The sequence below is a fragment of the Haematobia irritans genome, chromosome 5 (assembly GCF_050003625.1).
Source record: "Haematobia irritans isolate KBUSLIRL chromosome 5, ASM5000362v1, whole genome shotgun sequence".
Taxonomy (NCBI): domain Eukaryota; kingdom Metazoa; phylum Arthropoda; class Insecta; order Diptera; family Muscidae; genus Haematobia; species Haematobia irritans.
The window spans coordinates 61,542,726-61,568,883 of record NC_134401.1 but is presented as its reverse complement, the minus strand read 5'-3'; the positions used below and the strand labels follow the sequence as shown (position 1 = coordinate 61,568,883).

General features: G+C 32.8%; 1 protein-coding gene across 1 annotated transcript; it reads right to left on the bottom strand.

The window, feature by feature from the left end:
• Positions 1 to 763: 763 nt before the first annotated feature.
• On the bottom strand, positions 764 to 24,657 carry LOC142241279 (acetylcholinesterase). Its single transcript, XM_075313011.1, has 4 exons — positions 24,284 to 24,657; positions 24,119 to 24,211; positions 3,349 to 3,516; positions 764 to 3,047 (listed from the first exon to the last, which is right to left on the bottom strand). The coding sequence occupies exons 1-4, from the start codon at positions 24,410 to 24,412 to the stop codon at positions 1,326 to 1,328; spliced, it is 2,112 nt and encodes a 703-aa protein (XP_075169126.1). The 5' UTR covers positions 24,413 to 24,657; the 3' UTR covers positions 764 to 1,325.
• Between the last annotated feature and the right edge of the window lie 1,501 nt (positions 24,658 to 26,158).

The following is a 26,158-nucleotide window of genomic DNA, read 5'->3' as shown; positions in this document are numbered from 1 at the left end:
AAATTCTTACTCAAGATGTTTATTAACTCAATTTGTCGGTTATGAAATCTAAGGGCCGTTTACACTGAGTGAAGACTTCAATTTATTACTAAACAATCTTAAAAAACCACAATTTTATCAATCCCGGGATTTCGGGACGGGATTTATCCCGAGTGACAGCCCTAGTATCCACTCTACATACATATAGATGAGCCATGGGTGTCAAACTATGTTTGACAGTTCCGAAGATTAGGAACTACCTTTTTGTAGTTCGCCAATTTTAGACAAAATTAGAACGTTTATGATGCACCAGAGGATTTATAAATAAATTAATATATTAAAAGTTCATATTTGAACAAAAAATTGTGACCAAAACCGCGAAAATACAAAATTCAATTTTGAGCAGCATTGATCTTTACGAACAACACAAAAGCAAATGCACGAAAATTAATGTTTGGGACTGACTCTTTACGAAAAAATCACAACGAAATGTCAGAAAATTAATTTTTGGAACTGACACATTTTTTAAAGAGAATAGTGGATCCTCTATGTACTATATTAATGTCTATGGTTGCGTTTTGAATGACCATCGAAATACAATGTGGTACACTTAGTTTAGTTACACTCTTTCCCTTAAAGAGAAGCGAATTATTGAATTCATTTATATAAATTATTTATTAAAATTTATATTTTTCAAGTTAATTAACGTAACAAGCATATTACTTCAGGGAAGCCAATATAGAAATAAATTTGAATTAAACCTGTGTGCGAATAAAAAGCAGAATTTACAATTAATTGAATTTTATTGGTGAATAACGTTATAATTTACCAGTTATTCGTCGTTAAGAGATTTGTTTAAAGCTATTCTTTGGTGTTCTCTTTGGAAATGTATGATCTAAGGAATATCTTTAATTTGTTTTTGAACATTACAGCTTTTCGCATGTCAGTTGATATTGCCAATTACGAATACCTTCGGGATCGGTGAAATGTGGAAGATTTCTTTCATTTTGCTGGACAATTATCGACGTTGTGGTTATCGATTTTAACTTTGATGCTGGCGTTGGAGTAGTTTTGGCAATCTCAACTACTGGTTTTACTACGCTCCGAGTCGACCTTCTGTTGTTGTTATTGGTTGTGGTTGGAATCTCAATGGATTGTCGTCTTTGACGGTGTCTATAATCGAAAGGCTTCGGGGCTGGTTGTGGAGGATGCTTCGGCAAGCGAGATTCTCTGCACCAATTTCCAGATGCTACAGGTTGGCTGAACTCATGGGTCATGCCAGAATTTGAGCTTCTTCGTATGGAGGTGCAACATTTGAAAAATGTTTGCCGAAGCCACCACTTATGTCATAAATCACAATCGAAGTGAGGTGAAGAATCCAAGGGATCACGCTTCAATAAGTAGATACATAGGCCCAACAGGGCCATGAGAACCGATACCAAGATTAACATGACAAAGAAGCCATGTTTATAACGGGCCGCATCGGCTGAGGCTTCCATGTAGAGAAGACGTTGGGTGACCATGTCGTCCGAATAAGTGCCACTTGCAGAGAATGTTTGCGGTAAGAAAACCTGCCAGTAGCCATAGACTTTCCTCAAATGTATAGCATACTCTGAGTTTCGATTTGAAATCGCATTCAGAGTTGAATTTTGTGTGGAACGTTTATCGTTTGGAATTTGATATGGATTACTAAACTGATTGCGATTTGGGCGCGATCGAATCGATATGGATTTCTCGATGTCCAGCAGCTGTTCAATTTTCGGAATATTTAGTACATCCACAACCACAGAGTCCCCTTGTTGTGCTGTCCATATTTCTCCCAAACTATATATAGTTTTAACCCTTTGCGTATAAGGTTGCCAGCCATCATAGATGCGGGCAGGATTGGGGTTGCCACTCTTTATAAAATTAATGAAAGGAGTTCGAATTTTGCGAAACATTTTTTCTTCGTCGATGGTGAAACGGCGTCGCGATATTTGTTGAAATAATGAAGGACCGAATACTAAAGGCAGATCCGAAGAGTGAGAAGCTCCCCCAAAGAGATTTACCTTGCCACGCATATCCATTGAATTAGAAAAATTATAGACATAGGCATAGACCTCGCTAGCCACGGAAGTATTGGAAATTTGATTCAATAGACGATAGAATGGTATTTCATAGTCATATTCCGACATGAATTTTTGTATTGAAGCCAGCAATTGAATGCGATCTTCGTCCGTGTCTGTGTTAAAATAACGCCAATTTAATGCATCCAAGATATGGCGGATGTTGTCATTGTGAGGAGCCCCTGTGTCTACGAAGCTTTTCAAAAGTGTGTAGTTCACATAGGATCTTAAGTTCGCATAGCTCTCTCTTGCTAATTCTAGCCAATAATCTTGCATGAAAGCTCCCTCATTTGAAGTTATGCCAATCATGGTAGCAGGCAATTTGGCCATTATTGTCGAATTGAAAAGAATATCACTTAGATTGTATGTAACACTTGGACCCAGGCGAAAGGTACCATTACCATGATCATAGATGCTCTCGAAAGCCTTTAAAACATCGCTAACACTTTTGGAGCGTAGACAAGACACCATCTGCTTGCCATTTCCTTCAAATTGACAACCCAATTTCTGAACTAGGACTTGTGAAGCGCTTTGCACCGACGAATATGTTGGTACTTGTTTCTCAATATTTCCTCCCGACATGAGAATCATTTGGGTGAATAGAGGGGCAATAGGATATGACGATTGCTGACTTTGTATAAAGTGCAAGAATGCACAGGAGGCTCCAGCGGTACCATGGCCCATCAATGTTATCTGATTGGAATTACCACCTAAACTTTTAATGTTATCTTGTATCCATTCTAGAGCTAAGGTTTGATCTTGTAAACCATAATTTCCATTGAGTCCGTTATTGTCGGGAGCATTAATCCAACCGAAAATGTTAGTTCGATATTGAATAGTAATTACGACGAATCCTTCTGCTGCTATATCTAGACCAGTAACTCTGTTGCGTGGCCAATCGTAAGACATATCTTCGCCGGTAAGTACCACCAATACGGGGAGATTTCCATAGCGTAATCCATTCTGTAATGAAATGGAATAAAAATTACAATTGACGATAGAATATGGCCTTCATATTGCTTTTCTTTACATCGAAGGCAATTTGTTTTAGTTAGACAAGCGTCTATAACGGAAGAATGACCCTTTCAAAGATAAGTATGAGTATACCTTATTATCAACAGATTTTAATTAATATTTATTAGATTTTATTTATATTTATTTCTCTTTTGAAAAAGACTGTTTTTAATTTAGAGTTTATAGTTATTGACAAAGACGAAGGACGTTCAAATTTATTGGTTTTATAGTAAACATATCCATAACTTACCTCTGATACCCAAATATTCAAATACAAGCAATCCTCACTCATATCCGCTGGTCGGGCTATCAATTCATCCGGAGTCTCGTCATAAATAGTATTCGACAATTGCGGACATATGGGTTTCATATTCATGGCTTGCAATGTTCTGTTCCATCCCATATGTGGTTTGGGCGACTGTAATTGATTCAAATAATGAAGGTATTATAAAATACAAAGTTGTGATATACTCCGAACTAAATAAATACAATGAAACCTCTCAGAAGGGGACAACAATGATCACCTAAATTTTTTCCAAAATTGTGACGTGTCCACTTAGGTACTTATGTAATATGTACTTTTAGTTAATGTGGTTTCAAAATGGGCTGAATAGTCTAAGTGAGCCCGAATCAAATCAGGCTAACCTAACCTAAACTAAGGGAGGTAGTTTTAATGTGACTTTTGAGAGTTTTCCACATTTCAAAATTAATTTTCTATTCCGTATATTTGTTAATTTTAAGATGGGTAACACATTAAATGTTCATCATTCATACACTGAAAAAAATATTACGTGATATTAAAGATTACACAACCTAAATTTCTTTAATATAATGAAATTTTAATTAAAATAAAGTTTTTTATCTTTGCTTCAAAAAATTTTCCATTAAATTTAGGACAAAAATTTTGTAAATTTGCGTCCCTCAGTTAAAGTCCCATGTCTTTGAATTAAGTCTAATTTTCCTTAAAATTTCCTTAAATTGATTTAAAGAAATTGTCCTTAAATTAACTGAAATATTGAATCTTTAGATTTAAGATAAAAACGCTTCAAATATAGGCTAAGACTTATTTTGAGGATTTAGCATCTTTTAAACCAAAGTTTTTTTTTTGAATTAAGAAAACAGTTTTTACTTTGAATTATCCGTTATAATTCGGATTTTTTAAACTGACATCTATTTGTACGTGAGTACCTTTATTAATAAACCGGGAAAAGAGAATGAAAATTTGATAAATGAGATCTGTATCAGAGAACGGCTGCTATTTACCGCGACCGACCAGTTTATTTTGTAAACGCTAATATTTGCAATCTTAAAATCCATCGCAGCCGACGGCTGTCGGTGGTTGTTAGTATGAGTGTTGGTCTCTCGAAAACAACTTAAAATAACAATCACTCAAATTGGTTACCTCATATCTCCATAGACATTATAATACATATAGATGAGCCGTGGGTGTCAAACTATGTTTGACTGTTCGAAGATTAAGAGTAAACGAAGAAAATAAGAGCACACTTGCATTCTCTTTCGTTTTCCTTTTTGTAGTTTGTCAATTTTACACAAAATTAGAACGTTCATGATGCACCAGAGGATTTATAAATAAATTAATATATTAAAAGTTCATATTTGAATAAAAAATTGTGACCAAAACCGCGAAAATACGAAATTCAATTTTGAGCAGCATTGCTCTTTACGAACAACACAAAAGCAAATGCACGAAAATTAATGTTTGGGACTGACTCTATACGAAAAAAATCAAAACGAAATGTCAGAAAATTAATTTTTGGAACTGACACATTTTTTAAAGGGAATAGTGGATCATCTATACACACAAGAAATTATCACCAAAATTTTTTTTTCAATTAAACACTTAATTGAATTTGGAAACGGATTCAATTAATATGTTAATTGATTCAATTAATTATTTAATCAAATCCGAATAAAAACCAATTTAAAAAATGATTGATATTTGCTACGTTTCCAATTAAAATATTAATTGATTCAATCAATTTGTTAATCGATTCGGAAATAATTTTCAATTACAAACGTGATTGAAAAATTTTCCGTTTCCAATTACACATGTGATTGATTCAATCACCTTTGTGATTGAAATTGAGTAATTTTGAGCAATGGAAAGAGCGAAAAGAGAACAAGAGAATGGGTATTTGTTCAATAATGTATGATGGAGAGATCAGTCCAGTGATGCCATGCGTAGGGAAAATCCTTTTTTGTAGGGATTTTTTCCTAAAATTACATCTGTAGGGAAAAAAGGACAGATTTTTCAGTTTTCTACAAATGTAGGGCATTTTTCCAATTTCCAGAGTTTACTACATTTTGCAACAAGAAGAGTACTTTTCCTTAATATTCCAGATGTTTGAAGATCCAAAATATATGGTAGTCAAAGCTTCAACGAATGGAATACGCAATTCACCGTTAATGAAGTTCGAGTTTAGCCGCTAAAATCGCTAAAGTAAAAACTAAATCAGTAAGAAAAATGCATGAAATTATACATATTTGTTGCAAATTTTATTATAACTTGATGGGGAAAAGCCCAAAGCAAATTTTCACAAAGTTTGTATTCCTTAAAATGGATTATTAAAAAAAAGTAATCGTGAAAAAATTACGTTTTTAGCGGCTAAAGCTGAGTACTATGTTCAGTTTTCAAGCTGAAAACCAGCTTGTTTTCATGGTTACTTTTTTTAATTAACTAATTTAGAAAGATAAAATTATTTGGAATCAATTCCTTGGATCTTTTCCATCCATTATTTGGCAAGACTCGATCAAAATATAATAGTCTTCATAAATATATTTGTACTTTTAATTAAGTGTTTTGGTGAAAAAGCCGAACATAGTACTCACCTTAAACTCGAACTTAATACCCACCTTATTACTGAAAAGAACTTGTCCAATAAGCTCGAATAAGTATTGTAATAATATGTAGTTTAAATAACTTGGACATTAAACCGGCCTGCATTGGTGTCAGGCTAACATAAAAATAGTAAATGTAGGATTTTTATTCCGGAATATCTTCAAAAACTGTTTTACAACTGTTACATTCACAACAGTTTTTAATGTCGTCTAGTGAAGAAAATAAAACCGTGGAAAATAAAATCGTGGAAAGTTCGTAAATTGCAGAAATCTGACCCGAAGAAACACGCGGCCATTAAAGTCCACAAGAAAAATGTTGGTAGTGTTAAAAATGAGCAATGATGTTGCAATGCTCGAAATCCGAATAAAAATGTCAATATTCATATTATTAAACAGTTGGTCCCTTTATTGAAGGATATAATCTCTGACTATTAATTTTAAAGAAATTGAAATCAATATAAAATATTTGCCATTTTCTTGCCAAATTTGTTTGAATTTAGTACCGTAGGGAAAAATGTAGGGAAAAAAATTTTGGGCGTAGGGAAAAAATGGAATTTTTAGGAGCCGCGTAGGGAATTTTCAAAAAAACTTCCTGGCATCACTGGATCAGTCTGTGGAAGTAACTCGTAACTGACTGCTGCATTCAAAATGTGTGCATAAATATTTTGAATGCAACAACAAATCATAGCAAAGGGTTGAAATAAATAAAGTGTGCAACAACAAATGGCCACGTGGTAAAGGTTTGAAAAAATATATGACAAAACGCATTTGAAATTACCTGTGTTTGTGTTTTGTGGTATTGTAAAAATGGAAAACAATCTACGTTTATTGAAGGTAAGAAATTGTGAAATGTGAATACCGTTTTCCATTGAAGCCTGTTTACATTAAACGGACTAAAATAATATATAAGAATATGTTTGCAATCAAAAGGTGGGTACCGTATTGATCTTTTAAAATTATAAATTTTTTTTCACTCCTAGAAAACTAGAGCGGTATGGGTTTGTTGGAAGATTCACCTTCAAATTGCGAAGTAGCGTAGGCATTAAATTGCATTTTTGTTTTACCTGCCTTTTTCAGTTTGAACCCAAGTAGAGAGCAGTATATCTGATTTATAAACTAATGAGCTGAATTATGTAATGGTAAAAAAGTTCTTTCTTTCGGATTTAAAAATATGAAAAATATCCGAAAATAATAAAAATATGTACTTTCCATTTATATATTTTTCTATTTTCAGAATTTGCAAAGTATCATCAATATAATACCAAATATTGCATTGCTTTCCCATTATTTTTGTCTTTAATTGGTTCAAATTTTAATAGACGATTTCAATGTGTGGAAATTTTGGAAAGGAATTGTTACTAAAATTAAATTACCGAGCATCTTAATACACCTTTTTATGCTAAAAGACTACAACTGCAAAATAAGGTTATAAATCTGCAACCTGGAACTAAGAATTGAACATGATATTCTATGCAGGTAATGTTTAATAAAATTAACTTTTAATTGAACAAAATTCAATTCGAATTACTCTGTTTACTTTCAGAAAAACTAATTTAGCTGATTTATTGGAAATCTAGGCGCATCTACATATTAGAAGGAACATGCTGACATGGTTATTATGATAAGGAAGATAATGATTTATATAGTTTATTTTTTCACCCTATAGTTGTTATTGATAGTAATTGTATGTATAAGTTATGTTAGAATAAAACACACAAATGAGAAAAACCAAATTTACTTGTCTATTGCATAATTCAAAAAATAATAAAATATAGAATATGTTTTATAAGAAACACATATTTTCTTTTATTTCAGATAAAACTAAATTTGGGGGCGCAATATATAAATTTTTTGAATGAAATTTAATTGATTCAATTAAAATTTTGATTTAATTTTATGTTAAAAATCAATCTTGCTTTTAATTGATTCAATCACACAATTAATTGATTCCGTGACAAACGTCAATTAATTTTTAATTGAAAATCGTGTTGGGTTTCAATCAAAATGGGTGATTGATACCATCATTTTCGTGATTAAAGACATTTCAATTAAAAAATTAAAAAAAAAAATTGTGTGTACATTATATTGTCTATGAGTGTATGTATACCAGGGAGTATTAAGCAAACAAGAGGACGAAAATTTCTCTTCTAAAAAAACAACAAATGTCAACCGTGTAGATGTCGCACAATGCCTGCAGCTTTGGTATAACCGACGTTGCGGTCGAAGCACTTTTTTGATAAATTCTTTATTAAGGCATCGGCAGTTATAATTTCAATTTGTCTGCCAAAAAATTTAATAGAATGAAAAGATTTATATAAAAGAACATTTGTTATTACAAATTAGGTTCTAAATCATATTTTCCTTAAGTTTCATTAAGCCGGCAGAGAACTGAACTGGGTGACGCCGACGCAAACTGTATATATTTGAGAGAAGCGTCGACAAAACCTGCATGCTATTAGATACATTTTCCTCATGACGCCACCTACTGGCGCTTGACAGTTTCGTTCTCTTGTTTTCTTAATACTCTCTGTGTATATTACCACATTCGTTTTTTGTTTACCGATCATCATTCAACCGTCGAACGGAACGGACGTGTTTTTTTAATAGCTGATATACTCATGAGGGCCCAGTGGACGGGTATCGACTGGAGTTATAAATTTGGGCAATGAACAAGAGTGAGGCCCAATTAGTCGACCTGTAGACGGGTCGACAAGTGGCGACACTTTGAAAAGTCGAACCTTTTCCAAGGTAACGACATCAAAAGGAGGTAATCCCTCACGAAAGAGATTGAAGGAACGCAGAAATGCTTTGTTTATCCTAAAGAAATTAGGATCAGTCGACCCAAGAACGTTGTCGGCTAAACAAAGCGATTCCTTAAAATGGGTTCAAGGAATTCTTGAGGCTGGAAAAAGGGAACGATCACCGGATGAGATGCCATCCTCCAAAAGGGATCAACGATCGTTTGCCTCAGTTGCTATAGATAGCCTTGTGATGGCTATCATTAATAAAGGAGCATTGGACGGCATGGTTCCAAAGCAAAAATGGGGGGAAATTGAGAATGCCCGACCCAGATCCTCGACACCAATTGGTGAAGTTTGGGAAGGAGCTGCTCTAGAGTTAGTCGAGAAGAAAGACATACCGGCTAGACCTAGAGCACATTCGTGGATACCTGCAAACCCTCCTGGCCCTGAATCTATTTTAAATAGACTGAAACAATGCAATCCAGATCTTCCAACAGATGATTGGAAGGTTGGCCGTTTGGATGAAGTGGATGGGCCAAGACGGCATGCAGTGTTTATATTCAACACTCAGTCTTTGCCACATCTAGCAAAGTCTCAGGGCCGTGTATGTTATGGCTTTCATTAAATCCAAATGAAGGTATATAAAAGCGATCAGCTAAAGGATTCAGAAATGGACATACCTCTGTCTGAATCAGAAGTAAGCGGATCCTCTTGCGAAGTTGAGGGAGATACCAAAGATGCAGACATGGATAGAAACCGTATGCGAGAGGAGGTTTCTACTGCCTCAAAACTCACCAAAGTTGAACCTACGGTTTTTTAGTTGGAATCGCGTTGTTATGGTATACGGAGGGATTGTTAAAAAATAATATAGTAAAATAAAATAATAAATAACAAATAAAATATATAAAATATTTGTTATTTTAAATTAGAAAAAATTATGTTCGTGATGGTGTGTAAAGAAAGAAAACAGAATAACAACCCCTTCATTCGTCTTCATTTTGGAATCTTCAATTAACAGGTAACATTCAGTGACGCTAACTTTTGTGAAAAAATTGGTTTATGATTTTTTTTTATTTGTAGATATTGAAATTGTAAAAGGAGGACAAAATCGTTACGCATCAACTTATTAAAAGTGAAAGGTACAAGAAGAATGAAAAATGCGTTTTACAGTTGATGACATTACATGGAAATTGGAAATATTGGAATAATAAACTAATATTTCAAGGCCAGTCGATGCTGGTAATACTTAATAAATATATTTAATATATTAATAAAACATGTATTTTATTGAAGAAAAAATGCCTATAAAAATAAATAAAACTGTATTTAAAAACGAACGTAAGCAGTTCTAATTTTGAAGTAAAAAGTTTACCACAAATATGTAAGATTTGTCCAAATGAATGAAAAAAAGTTCAATAAAATCATTCCATATATGAATTCAATTCAGTTAATTTTTTTCATTCTGTAGTATAGTGGTACATAAATATAGGAAAATGTTAACTAATATATGGAATGCATTCTACCTAATTTCTACGAAAATCACATCGTTCAAACAAATAAAAATGTCTTTGTACGGACGAAAAAGACTGTTTTTCATATGTTTGGGTATAAACATTATATGTTTGGAACTCAAATTTTTAAACACAATATTTTTGAGAGCTAACATATAATGTTCATAAACTAGCATAATATGTTTGGGACATATATGTTAATATGTAAGAACATATTATGTTTGGGACATAAAATGTTTGTAAATATAATATGCTTGGATGCAAACATATATTAATTTAGAAATAGCCCATAAACATATATGTGTTTACAAAGAGAGACAAAGTGTATGCTGGAAGTAAAATAATGAAAGTAACCAATTGGCGCATTACAAATATATATACACAAAGAAAATTTCATTAAATATAGGAAAAATACTATGTGTGAATATAAACAAGTATAAATTTACATATTATGAGTAAACATATATATGTTGTGATATAAGACTTCGCCAAAAATTGTATATGCTTAAGTAAAATATTAAAATGAGTATTCGGAGAGAAAATTCATTCGGAACCAAGATAAAATATATTTGAAAACAAGTAAGTAAAGTAGAAAGTCGGGCGGGGCCGACTATATCATACCCTAAACCACCATTACAGAATTAGTAAGTCATAAGCATTTGTGGGGTAACATATAGGTCTGGGAGATAAACCGCAGTTGCATATTTAAAAAAATTAAGGGGTACATGTCTATGGGTGCTTTGTGTCAATCTGACTATAGCTCATAGTCCATGTTGCCACGGAAAATGTTCGGTTTACCCTACAAGGACAAAAAAAGTTCCCTACTTTCCCATACATTCCCAAACTATTTTCCCTACTATATTTTTCGTTAAATTTAAAAAATTTTACAAAACAAAAATGGTTCTCAGTACTTTATTATCTTAATACATGAATATGCAACGTATATAACTTAGCATATAAATTTGTATTACCACCACGGTTGCCACAGTTGGTAGAATTCTACCCAAATTAGTAATCTTTTTGTTAAATCTCTATAAAAATTAAATTTTGGAAAAAGTTTCTATAAACAAAATTTTGTGAGAAATTTTTCTATAGAAATAAAATTTTGACAATCAATTCTATAGAAATAAAATTTTGAGAAAATATTCCACAGAAATAAAATTTTGAGAATAATTTTTATAGAAATAATATTTTGAAAAAAAATTCTATAGAAATACAATTTTGACAAAATGTTCTATAGAAATAAAATGTTGACAAAATTCTCTACAGGAATAAAGTTTACCACACATTGTTAAAGATCAAGCCTTGCCGGCTTCTAATATCCTCCTCTAGAGCCACCAAAATGTAAAAATTATTACAAAATGTGTTGAGTGAAAATGTCCTACATTGTGGCCCTACGTCCCTACAAGACGCTATATATTAGAAAAACCCTACTTATAGGGAATTCCCCCACTTCTAGCAACACTGGCTGTGTTGATATTGCGCCTACGGAGTTAGTATGCCACTAATATTGAGCCCATTATTAAAAAAGAGAAAATCGTTAAATTAGTGTGGGTAATAAATACAAATTTGTAAAAATCGAGCAATATTCTTATGTAAGAGCTACAAGTACGTATAAGTGCGATCGGCTAGTACATCAAAATTTAAAATTTGGGTAACATTGGTTAATAAATAAGAGTACTATGGCCAAATTTGGGAAAATCGAGCGATGCCTATATATGGAAGCTATATCTAAATCTGAACCAATTTGCATAATATTTTGCGGGTTTGATTAATACCACGAAAGGTTACCTTGTGCAAGATTTGGGTAAGATCAGTTAAGAAATGAGGCCTGTATGGTCAAACATAAGGTTATTAGGGGCGAATTTTTCAAAATCGGGTGATACATATATGGGAGCTATATCTACATCTGAACCGATTTCGATGAAATTTTGCACATATAGTTAGTACTATAGAGGACTGGATCTAGCCAACTTTTAGTAAGATCGGTTAATAAATAAGGGTTCTATGGCCAAATTTGGGAAAATCGGGCTATACATATATATGGGAGCTATATCTAAATCTGAACCGATTTCGATGATTTTTTGCACATATAGTTAGTGCTATAGAAGACTACATTTAGCCAAATTTGGGTAAGATCGGTTTGATAAATAAGGGTTTTATGGCCAAATTTAGAAAAATCGGGCGGTACATATATATGGGAGCTATAGCTAAATCTGAACCGATTTCGATGATTTTTTGCACATATCGTTAGTGCTATAGAAGATTATATTTAGCCAACTTTGAGTAAGATCGGTTGATAAATAAAGGTTTTGTGGCCAAATTTGGGAAAATCCGGCGATACATATATATGAGAGCTATATCTAAATCTGAACCGAAATTTGGTGACGATCCGTTTGAAAAAACGCGCAACGTGACCCCATTTGTTGAAATCGGGCGATACATATATATGGGAGCTATATCTAAATTTGATCCGATTTCTTCCAAATTCAATAGCGTTCGTCCTTGTGCCCAAAAAACTCCCTGTACCAAATTTCATCAAAATCGGTTAATAATTGCGACCGGAATCCTGTGAACAACAAATACATGGACAGACGGACGGACGGACGGACACCAAGCGCTAGATCGACTCTGGAGGTGATTCTGAGTCGATCGGTATATATTTTATGGGGTCTAAAATCAATATTTCTGGTAGGCACATTTTTTGGCCGATCAAACTTATTATACCCTGACCACTATGTGGTTTAGGGTATAAAAAGAGAATGAGTTTTGTTTATCATTTTCGCATTACGGGCACAATTTTTTTGTTTCGTCAAAACAAATCGGAACGTAGGACGAGTAAGTCAAAATATTCAAACAAAGGTAATTAAAGGGATCTTCATAAAAACTAACGAAAGGGCACTATACACTGAACAAAAAGCATGTCCGTTTCCAAAGATTGTGTGTCCACTTTAACAATTTTGATATTGATTCCAAACCAAAGAAGCGGAGAATACAAGTAAGGATGCTTTTAAGACACAATTCTCTTCTAAATGGGGTTTTGTGTACTTGACTCTACGAAGCACATTTCAATTTTTCGCTTTTACAGCTTTTTTTCATATGCTATAAAATGTCCGTTAAAAACAAGACTTCCAGTAGAAATTATGCTATGTTTCAAGTAAAAAATGTCTTTAAAATAAAGTATTGGAAAACATATCCTATTTTTTAATAATTTTTTTTAATGATTTGAGAGTTGTGAAAGTAAAATGAAAACAGGGGGAAACAGTGAAAAATTAAACAGTAAGATCTATAAAAACAAAGATTGGTTCCTCTTTATTAATGAGTAGTCCAAGAAGAGTTGACGGATTTTTTCGAAAATAAAAGCAGGCATTGAGTTCGAGTTTTGCCGCTAAAATTATTTCTCATTTTAGCGGCAAAACCAGAATAACATTACAACTTTTTCCGGTAAATTGTATTATAACATGTTGGGGAAAGATCCAAAGCAACAATTGAATAAGTTTATTTTCTTAAAAGAAATTATTAAAGAAAAGTAAAAGGGTAAACATGGCCATTTTAACGTGATAATGCCAATTTATACCGGCCTTAAAAATTAAATTAAGTACAAAATTATTCGTTAATAAAAATTCATATTTATTTGTATTTCTAAATTAATGGTGTTACATGCTAGCAAACGATTGTTCACACCAAAATAAATTTATGTGCTGTCTTAAAATTACTCGACTTCACGTTCTTCTTTTGTAAGTTTTTGAATTTATTCGAAAAATTTTAAACTTGTATACAAAAACCTTTATTTGTTACACAATTTTTACACTCAAAAAAAAGTGAACTCTCTATTTCACTAAAGCCATATTAACTTTATATTAGTTCATAGAATCATTATGTTTGGAAAAAGTTTATTTTAGTCAAATAATTTTTTGCGTATGTTAGTTAAATGAACTAAAAAACGGGAAAAAGTTATACACAAATAAAGCATAAAGATTTCCTAATTCCGTATTTCTTACAAAATAGTTAATTATTTCTTTAAATTTGTAAATTTTACCAAAAATGTGTCCATCATGAACTTCGTATGTCACTAAAGACATTCTTGCAATTTTGAACTCCAAGATTTCTCTTAAAACTACAAAATTTTCTTCAACTACTGAAAAAATTTAGTTATGTCTAATAAATTTTCTTGAATTTGTCGAAAAATATTTACTTATTTTTGCCATATCGGAGTGATGCCAGCGCTTGTAATACCGTTTAGTTAAAATTTTCTAAAAAAGTTCCAAATTTTCTAAAATTAATCGAAAGTTATCTTTCCTGGTGGGTTCACTGTTTTTTCAGTGTATTGTTGCAATAAAAAAATAATATTTGGTTTGAACTCAGTCCATTTCGTTTATATCAAGCACTTTTCTTTTCTGACTTTAAGTCTTTTATAAAACACACTTTACAATTTCGTAGTAAAAATTTAATATAATAGTATGTAATGCTGAACACCTTTTCGGGAACATCCGAACGTATCTGGAATATATGTTAAAAAATATATTAAAAAAAAAATGGTGTTGGTCGAAGCAGGGATCGAACCCAGGTCCCCTGTCACGCAAGGCGGACGAACCTCTGCTCCACGCTGCCAACAAATGTATGTTTAACAATGTTATGTTGTTAAACCATGTTATGTTTGCATCGGCTCGTGGGCGCCGCAAGCTATGCTATATAAATATAACTTATAACGATAATTATCTCTTGATGACCATAACAGCTACGTAGGCCAGTGGTTAGTGTGCTGGCTTACAAACTGTGTGGTCCGCTGTTCGAATCCCCGTCCGGCAAAAGGTAAAATTAAAAAAAAAATAAAATATAATAATTTCTTCTAAAATGTTTGTATTACAGAAAAAGTGAGAAAAATGTGAGGGAATATACAATTAGGCAGAAAAAAAATTGAGCACAATCTTCTTTGGGAGAAAATTCTTCTAAGCATATAATATTTTTGGGTTCAAAATGTTTCCAAACATATTATATGTTCACATAAGAATGTATAGTTTTTTGGAAGACAACATTATTGAATTTGGATGGAAAAATACAAAATGTTTGGAACTTAGACTACCCAAACATATTATATTGTTTAGACCAATATGCTTTCAAACATATTATATATTGGAAGAAATCAAACATATAAATGTTTGAGCAATACCCTAAAATTTATATGCTTGAAGCAAAATATGTTTGGGAGTATATGTTACAGAAGTTTAGGAAAATTAGAGTCATTTTTACTACTTTTCGACTAAGCAGTGGCGATTTAACAAGGAAAATGTTGGTATTTTGACCATTTTTGTGGAAATCAGAAAAACATATATATGGGAGCTATATCTAAATCTGAACCGATTTCAACCAAATTTGGCACGCATAGCTGCAATGCTAATTCTACTCCCTGTGCAAAATTTCAACCAAATCGGAGTTAAAAATTGGCCTCTGTGGTCATATTAGTGTAAATCGGGCGAAAGCTATATATGGGAGCTATATCTAAATCTGAACCGATTTCAACCAAATTTGGCACGCATAGCTACAATGATATTTCTATTCCTTGTGCAATATTTCAATTAAAGCGGAGTAAAAGATTGGCCACTGTGGTCATATGAGTGTAAATCGGGCGAACGATATATATGGGAGCTATATCTAAATGTGAACAGATTTCAATAAAATTTGGCACACTTGACTACACTACTAATTGTACTCCTAGTGCAAAATTTCAACCAAATTGGGGTAAAACTCTGGCTTCTGGGTCCATATAAGTGCATATCGGGCGAAAGATATATATGGGAGCTATATCTAAATCTGAACCGATTTCTATTCTGACCCAAAAAAGGAACACGTGCCAAATTTGAAGGCGATTGGACTTATATTGCGACCTAGACTTTGATCACAAAAATGTGTTCACAGACAGACGGACGGACAGACGGACATGGTTATATCGACTCAGGGAACCACCCTGAGTATTATTGCCAAATACTCCATATGTCTACCTCGCCTCCTTCTGGGTGTTACAAACATATGCACTAACTTATAATACCCTGTTCCACAGTGTGGCGCAGGGTATAAAAAAGTAAACGTGAAAACATGGTCATTTTGGGGCGATAATGCCAACTTAATGCCGGCCTTAAAGGTAAAAATGAAATTAAGTGCAAAATTATTCGTTAATCTCATATTTATTTGTATTTCTAAATACTATAAATTGTAAATGCATTTAAAATGGTGTTAAATGCTAGTTAAAAATAGTTCACACCTAAATAAATTTATGCGTATATTGTAAAATTATGTATGTTTATACTCAACCTCACGTTCTTCTTTCGATAGAGTTTTTGAGTTTTTTCGAAAATTTCAAACTTTTATACCAAAAACCTTTTTTGGTTACAAAATTGTTATTTTTGCAATAAAAAATCAAGCACTGTTCTTTTCTGGCTGTAAATCTTTAATAACCCACATTTCGAAGTTTCATTGTAAAATTTTAAGATAGTAATATGTAATGTCGAACATCTTTTTGGAATTTTTGGAATATATGTAAAAATAAATGTAAAAGAAAATATTTGGTGTTCGGTCGGAGCAGAGAGTGAACCCACGACTCTTTAAATGTATGGCGGACATGCTAACTGTTGCTCCACTTGACCAACAAATGTATGTTTCTGTTAAATAATGTTTTATTTTCATCGGCTCGTGGACGCCGTAAACTATGCTATATAAATATAACTTGTACACCCAGAAAAAAGTGACCCTTTCTTTAAGTTAAAATGAACTCATTGTGAAGAAAATTGAACTTCGTATAGCGCCAAAGACATTTTTATTTGTTTGAACGATATGATTTTCGTAGAAATTAGGTAGAATGCATTCCATATATTAGTTAACATTTTCCTATATTTATGTAACACTATACTACAGAATGAAAAAATTTAACTCATATGGAATGATTTTATTGAACTTTTTTCATTCATTTGGACAAATCTTACATATTTGTGGTAAACCTTTTACTTCAAAATTAAAACTGCTTAACTTCGTTTTTAAATACAATTTTATGTATTTATATAAGCATTTTGTTCAATAAAAGACATATTTTATTAATATATTAAATATATTTATTTAGAATCAACAGCATCGACTGGCATTGAAATATTAAAACATATTTTTTTCTTCTTCTAGTGCCTTTCACTTTGAATAAGTTGCTGCCTAGCAATTTTGTCCACTTTTTACAATTTCAATACCTACAAATATAAACAAAAAAATCCTAAACCAATTTTTTAACAAAAGCTTAGCGTCACTGAATATTACCTGATAATTGAAGATTCCAAAAAAGACGAATGAAGGGGTTGTTATTCTGCTGGTGTTTTCTTTTTTATAAACCAATTTTCAAAAAACCAAAATTTTTCTCACTAATTTAAAATAACAAATATTTTATATATTTTATTTGTTTTTTATTATATTATTATATAATATAGTAATTATTTTATAACAATCGCTCCATAACAACGCGATTCCAACTAAAAAACAACCCACGCGCAAACATATCGATTACATCGATGACAGGAATCGATTACAGGTAGATAAAAGAAATATAGGAACATTTCCTAACATATATTCTAAAAAGTGTGTTTGCTTAAGTTTTGAAAGGATTGAATACTTCTTAGTACGAATGAACTAAAATATGTTTCTATGCCAAGTGTTATTCGTATGTATGATAAGCTTTCTATAATAAAGGAAGTCAGAATTATCATTTTATAATAAATTTTACTAAATTTGAGGAAACTTGGTTTTAGTTCGTTTTTTGTTTATTTTTACGAATGCTTTGTTATGTTCTCAGTGAATAAAATTTTTTTGTTCAGTAGTAAATTCTTATACCCAGCCAAGAAAACATTATTTTAAACAAAAATTTAACTTAATGAAAATAAATTGGCCAAACTAAATTGATGAAAATTTTTTCCTTTAGTTCCGTAGGCACTTTTTTCTGGGTGCAAGTAAAATATTTGTGGAAGTCAAATCAAAAAAGCAGGTAAGTAATTTTTAAAGTTGTCAAGTTGCCTGTGGGCAACTTTGGGCAATGAACATTTTAAAGATATTGAATGCATTTTGAACTTCGATCGGGATGTTTCAGTGATGAGGAATGCGGCGATGAACGAATCGTAAAATAGAGAAAAACCGTAGATATCGGCCTTCTTAACCATATACTGGTTGATTATATTGAGCACAAATATTGGTACTTTGGGTCCAAAACATAAAAATAAAACACTTTCGTGAATAACGCGTGATTTAAACTAAATCTCCTGATTTGGACCAGACCAAAATATGTCGTGCGTGAGCGTGAGTGAAAATCAAATTGAGTTCGTGATTGTGCGTGAGCAACATTTTTTCGAAATCACGCTTACAGTAAAAAATTACATTTACGATAAAATTCACGTTCACAATAAAATGCACTTTCACGGTAAAATTCACATTCACGGTTAAACAGAGACACAAAAAATCACACGCACATGTGCGTGAGTGAAATTTACTCACGGGCACATCCAAGTATATATTTACTGTAATAGTAACAATCAAACATCACTTTTAGGTTTGCAATGAAACACTGTTATAACATTACACCTAAGTCTTCATTTTCTGATGCCTTCATTCAAAAAAGTGAACCCTATATGGCACTAAAGCCAATTTATTTTAGTTTTAATTTGACTTTAATAATATTTTGTGTACGTTAGTTAAATGAACTGAAAAAGGGTGAACATTATACACAAATGAAGAATAAATATTTACAAAATTCCTGTCTCCCACAAAATCCCTGCCAGCATTTCAAAGTTCATTTCATCCTCATCGTTACCACAGACTCGTAAGTGACACTACAACAATCGCCAACTGTGATGGGGAAGCGTATCAAAAAGTATGAAATGTACATGCAAGTATTTTGCCATCACTATTGTTACCATTTTATATTTTGTGAAACACCAAGGTCAACTAGATATTATAATTTATTTAAATAAAAACGATAATGAAGTGCTGAAAATATAGTTATTTCGCTTAAAATTGACTTGGAATAAAGTGATAGCTTTTCAGATATATTTCCAGACACGCTGGAAAAAATTATGTTAAATGTGATGTGATAGTAGTATAAATATTATATTTATAAGAATTTATGAATGTTTAATCAAATTAAAAAATATCTAAACAAACGTGTTATACTTGACCATAATGATTCTTTTACAACTATCTTAGAATTCACTTTTTCTGATAGTTTGAAAGGGCTCCTATTGGCGTCGTTCTAAATTTATCTAAACAGGCACCTAATAATTGCACTTATGCGATACTTTTTTATGGTAACTTGGCGAGGTACAACTTCTCAATAGTGACGGCGCTTTTGCGAGGAGTTTTGGATATCGTATACGACTGTTTTCGACGTGGTGGGGATTCTCAGAAGCGCCGTCAAATTCAAAAATTGTTGGCAGGGATAGTTCGAAATTTCTTCAAACTTGTAAATTTTACCAATAATGCGCCCATCATGAACTTCGTATGAGGGCGACATGATTTTTCGTGGATATGATTTTTATCATGTTTATGTTTTAACCCTTTTCGCAAGTCCGAGTTTGATTGTAGCTATGCGTTAGTTCAAGGGCATATGCTGGTTAGCATGATTTACTAAAAAATTACTCACACACACTCATGAATGGATTCCCAATTAATTTCTAAATTTTTGCATTTCTATAGAAATGTCTCTCATGTATATGAAATATGGTAGAGATTAGAGGTGTGCAAGGACATGAAATTGTGGTGACTCACGAATGGCAACAGCATGAGTGTGCGTGATTAATAAACCAAATGTTGTTCGTGAGCGTGATTCACGAAAATAATTTCTTCGTGAGCGTGCGTGAGTAATGAATTTCGGAAAAATACGCTAAAGAAAATAATCCCGCCCACGAACATAAAACGCTTTCGAATTGCATTCATTTACAATTTTAGTGACATCTGGGATGTTAAGAACGCTCTCGATTTTAATCATGTTCATGTTTTCAGACACGGCGCTAAGGTAAATTACTCATAAAATTATTCGTGACTCACGATACTTTACATGAGTCATGGTATTTTTCGTGAGTCACGACATTTTCGTTCGAGAGTATGCGTGAGTAAAAATTTTCTTCCTACGAAACAATAACGTGCGTGAATAAGATTTTTCCGTTGTGAGTGTGCGTGAGTAAAATATTACTTACGAGCACACCTGTAGTAGCCAAATATAATGTGACAATACATCATGGTATCATGATAAAATATCACTTTTTTATTTCCAAACTATTTCGATTTGATCATGACATGACGTCGTCAATGCGTTCTCGACCCTCTATATTGTACATTTTACCTATGAAGACTAGATCAGATTCTGGATTTATAAGAACCATATTTGTTGAGTTTTAGAGGAATCATAAACATCGTGTGCATGAAAACGATGAAATAACGCCTTGATTTAAAATGTAACATCTGTAGATTTTTACCCCCATTATTTAAATGATTAAATCTGGAAACTATAATTCAGTTTCAAGCAATTTTCATTATCAGTGCATGGACATGGACCGATATTCACTATTTTCGGCACACCTCTTTATGTTCCTAAAATACTTCTAGATTTAAAATTTCATGCAAATTTGAAAAAAAAACTATGGTTTCTAAAAGCCCAAGAAGTAAAATCGGGAGATCGGTCTATTTGGGAGATAAACCAAAACGTGGACCACTACACGCCATTTTCGGCTCTCATATTTAAGGTCCTAAAATACCTCTAGATTTCTCATTTCAGGCAAATTAGATAAAAACTACGGATTCTAGAAGCCTAAAAAATAAAATCATTTCTTGCACAGCTATTTATATTCCTAAAAACCTCCAGATTTTCGATTTCAGGCAAAGTGGACAACAATTACGGTTTCTAGAAGCCCAAAAAGTAATATCGGGAGATCGGTCTATCTGATGGCTATATCAAAACATGGACCTATACTCACCATTTTCGGCATACCTTTTTATGGTCCTAAAATACCTCTAGATTTCCAATTTGAGGCAAGTTGGATAAAAACTACGGTTTCTATAAGCCCAAGAATAAAATCTGGAGATCGGTCTATATGGGGGCTATATAAAAACATGGTCCGATACTCATCATTTTCAGCACACCTCTTTAGGGTTTTAAAATACTTCTTGATTTCTAATTTCAGGCAAATTGGATAAAAACTACAGATTTTAGACGCCCAAGAAGTAAAAACTGGAGATCGGTCTATATGGGGGCTATACCAAAACATGGACCGATACTCACCATTTTCGACACATCTCTTTATTGTTCTAAAATACCTCTAGATTTCCAATTTCAGGCAAATTGGATAAAAACTACGGATTCTATAAGCCCAAGACCCCATATCGGGAGATCGGTCTATATGGGGGATATACCAAAACCTGGACCAATACTCACCATTTTTAGCACTCCTCTTTATGGTCCTAAAATACCTCCAGATTTCAAATTTCAACCAAATTGGATAATAACTACCGATTCTAGAAGCCCAAGAAGTAAAATCGGGAAATCGGTCTATATGGGGGCTATACCTAAACATCAACCGATAGTCACCATTTTTGGCACACCTCTTTATGGTGCTAAAATACCTCTAGATTTCCAATTTCAGGCGAATTGGATAGAAACTATCGATTCTAGAAGCCCTAGAAACATAATCGGGAGATCGGTCAATATGGGGGCTATACCAAAACATGGACCGATACTCACCATTTTTGACACACCTCTTTGTGGTCATAAAATACCTCTAGATTTCCAATTTCAGGCAAATTGGATAAAAACTAAGGTTTTATAAGCCCAAGACCCCAAATCGGGAGGTTGGTTTATATGGGGGCTATATCAAAACTTGGACCGATATAGCCCATCTTCGAACTTGACCTGCCTGCAGACAAAAGACGAGTTTGTGCGAAATTACAACAGACAGCGTGATTACAACAGACAGACAGACAGCCAGACAGACGGACATGACTATATCGTCTTAGAATTTCTCCCTGATCCCTGATAGTCGGAAATCGATATTTCGATGTGTTACAAACGAAATGACAAACACAAGAAATTTTTTCTATGGTGGTGGGTATAATAATAATGATTACTTTGAGCGGACATTTGGCACAGATGTCGTTGACAGTCATTCCATACCATATAACGACATATTGATTTTCGCAGGACATTTACATTTAAAAGTCTTACTATTCTTTGCCCACATAAGTAAGCTTATTTGTGCCACAGCTGGTTTAAGCTAGCAAATGTGGATATATAGATCTTTATTCGGACACAATACAGACAGATCCAAATTTGACAATGTAAAGAATGTTTACAAAAATTAAAGTTTATATGTTTCCTTCAACCTCAGAGTAATTGGAATAGCATAATATCAGGCGATCGTCAGATTTGAGCTTCAGAGCGTGCTTTTGAAATTTAGTTTAAAGTTCCATCTTACTTAGATATATCCCACATGGACAACCATGGAGCCGCATTCTATATGCATTTCATTGTTAAGGCATATTCTTCAAGAAATTTTATTAGACATAGCTAATTTTTTCACTTGTTAAAGAAAATTTTGTAGCTTGAAGGAAAAAATTGGAGTGTAAAATGGCAAGAATGTCTTTAGTGCCATACGAAGTTCAAAATTTACAAATTTGAAGAAATCGTGAACTACTTTGTACGAATTTAGTAAATCTTTGTGCTTAATTTGTGTATAATTTTTTCCCCATTTTTTAGTTCATTTAACTAACGTACGCAAAAAAGAGTAAAGGAAACTTTCTCCAAACATAATAATTCCATGAACTAAAATAAAGTTAAATTGGATTTAGTGAAATAGAGGGTTCTCTTTTTTTGATATCTTACATCAGCCGTAAATCATACTAAAATACGAAAAATACAATGGTTAAGACTATCTTTTCCGGTTTATTAATTAATGGGGGAGTTTTTGTAACATAAAAAATTTGGAAATGAAAGAAACTTATTTCGATTTCATCATCGTAAAACGGGGTCACTTATGCACTATTTTAATAAAGGTTGGTTTTTCATTTTTCAGGTTTTCATATTTCATAAAAACATCCTTGCAATAATTATGAAATTATGCAGTTTCAAACGTGGGTTACATAAGGTAAAATGTCCCGTTGTTTATAAAGGTTTACTCAGTCTACCAATCTATCGGAACGTTGGTTTACAGAAATACGACAATCATAAATTAGGAAGAGCAACCTTCTTTTTAACAATTGGGAGCCCGTTGGAATCTGGGCTAGAACCCACAACTATGTATGTCGCACAAGACAACTACTACTACTTGATACCATAGTCATTTACATTACACTTCCAAAATCCAAATATAAAAAGGGATTTCAAATCCACTTTTGTAGATTTCGAGGTTAATGTGAATGGGCTATAAAACCCTTATTATATAAAAAAAAAATATTGTAAAGAAAAAATCCAGGGAATTTCCGCACTTAATTTCCCGGAGCGAAAAAATAACAAATTCCCGGTATTCCGTTCTAGGGAAAAAACCCTTGCAGTATACTTTGTTGGTCGAACATAAATCTTATTTTATACACTGAAAAAGGGGTTTCTTTCTGAGGAACGAAATTCTACACAAGCAAATGTTTCTTTTAACACTAAACACTGTTCTTTAAACACAAATAAAACAGATTAGAGACAATTATTGTATCACTTGTCACAAATTGGGGTTTATTTGCGTTGAAGGAAAATAACATACTTTACGTTTGTCTAAAATTTCGTTCCAGAGAAAAGTTTTTTTTGTAGGGTGTACTATAACACAATATCGTATCGTCAAATAATTTCGCATAATGTGATTAAGAAATCTACTACGAATCAATGGAAGAAATCTATCAAGAATATACTCACAGCAAAACGAAGTTCACCAACTGGAGGCTGAGCATATGGTACTCCCAAAAATGCGTATACTGCAGAGCGTGCAGAATCAGGAAATACTTTTAACTATAAGTGTTGTGGAAAGATAGAGAATCATTAGAATAGGTCAGCTAAATAGAAACTTTTTTAGATTTATACCCCAACTAAGGTCCCCTGTCTCAAATTTATATGGGTCTGTTGAGCCACCGTGAGAGGACTCCATATTGCGATCACCACATAGCCTATGAGTAATCCAATGAACATGTTCTGCTTTATTTTCAAATACATCGCTATGGAAATTCTTTTATACTGGCTATTTTTGTTGTGAATTTTCAATTACTTTCATATTGCGTTGTTCTCCGAGCGTGGAGTTAGACGGCAAACGTTACGCTTAATTAAAATTCAGATACTAAGGTTGGTGGGTAAAATTTAGCGAGCGGGACAAGTGGTGTGACACTCTTTGTGGTTGATAGGGATGACGGTGACTTTGGTGTTTTTACTTCGACGGTTTTCCATAAACTAATTTCAAATGAAAAATTCTGGACGTTGGTTTACTGCAGATGGCAATCACATCATGGTGGAGCAGTGTTGATGAGGGGAAAACCAAACAAGCAAACTCCCCACACATGATGTTATTGAAAAATCGTTCATGAGAATCCAAAATCAAACTAATCTGAAGTGACAGAAGTTTGAACGTGGTTGGTCATTTGTTACGATAGGTGGTGGCACATTCATTTGCCATGGACTGATATGGAAATGAAAGAGGAATTTTCATTCATCCATTATATGTTATGATGACGCAAAAATGTTCGAAACTTTTTTTTGAAAAGTTCTAACTCGAAACTTCTAGTTTAGCATTTGGGATACATAAAGATGCATTGAAAAACTGAAGGTAGGTCAGTGGTTAGTTGGGCCAAGCTGTTCGTATAAGATATTCCAAAACTGATAAAGATATTAACCTCATATGAAAGATTATATAATCTAAAATTTACGACACACACTTTACACTATACTAAGGGCAAACTTCTTTATATTAAATAATTTTTAATTCAATAAAAGTTCATTGTAATGATGTCAAATAGAAAAGATTCACCTTAAACCCTCATAAAAAAGAATTCTTTACTAAAATGAAACATGGATATAACATACGTCCGAAAGTTCGGCCGGGCCGAATCATATGTACCCTCCACAGTAGCTTGCGTAAAAAGTTCTAATCAAGACTGCCACCCACAATATAATTACTTGGATTGTGGTAACAATTGCCGATGACAAAGTATAGTTGTATTTCTTTTCATTGTCTTCTAAATTGCAAGTTAGTCCATATGGGGTTTATGTTAAAAATGGTTCTTTAGTTCAAGATCGGTTTATATAGAGGAGTCTACAAATAATACCAATTTTCGCATGGTAATTAGAGGGCCTGGAATATATGGGGTCGATATATAATAATGGGCAAATTTTTGCAGCTTGTTTAGAGGCATATGTTTACATCGCTTACCAAATTTCAGCCGGATCGGATGAAATTTGCTCTCCTAAGAGGAGATTGGTTTATATAGTGGCTATATATAATTATTGATCCATATGGACTAATTTTAGAATGGTACACTGAAAAAAATATTGTCGTGAGGTCAAAGATTTCATGTCTTTAAAATACGAATACAAATTTTGCTTAGCATAGAAGACGCATTTCTCTAAAATAAAGTTATTTTCCTTGTCCAAAAGTCGATAAACTTTTCAATGAAGCCGTATTGTCCTTATAATTAAGTGATTTGACTTAAAATTGGGTATCTTAACATGAAAGAAAAAATGTATAGGCTAAGGTCAACTTGGCTTTAATAATTCAGAAAAATTCTTTAAATTTAATGAAATTGTCTTTAAATTTGTTGTCTTTTTGCATCTTGACTACAAAGCAAAAAATCGTTCAAATATAGGACATGTTTTTCAAAACTTTATTTTAAAGAAGTTTTTTACTTCAAACATAGCATTATTTCTACTGGAAGTCGAGTCCTAATTTGGAAAATAAAGTTGCCGTTAACT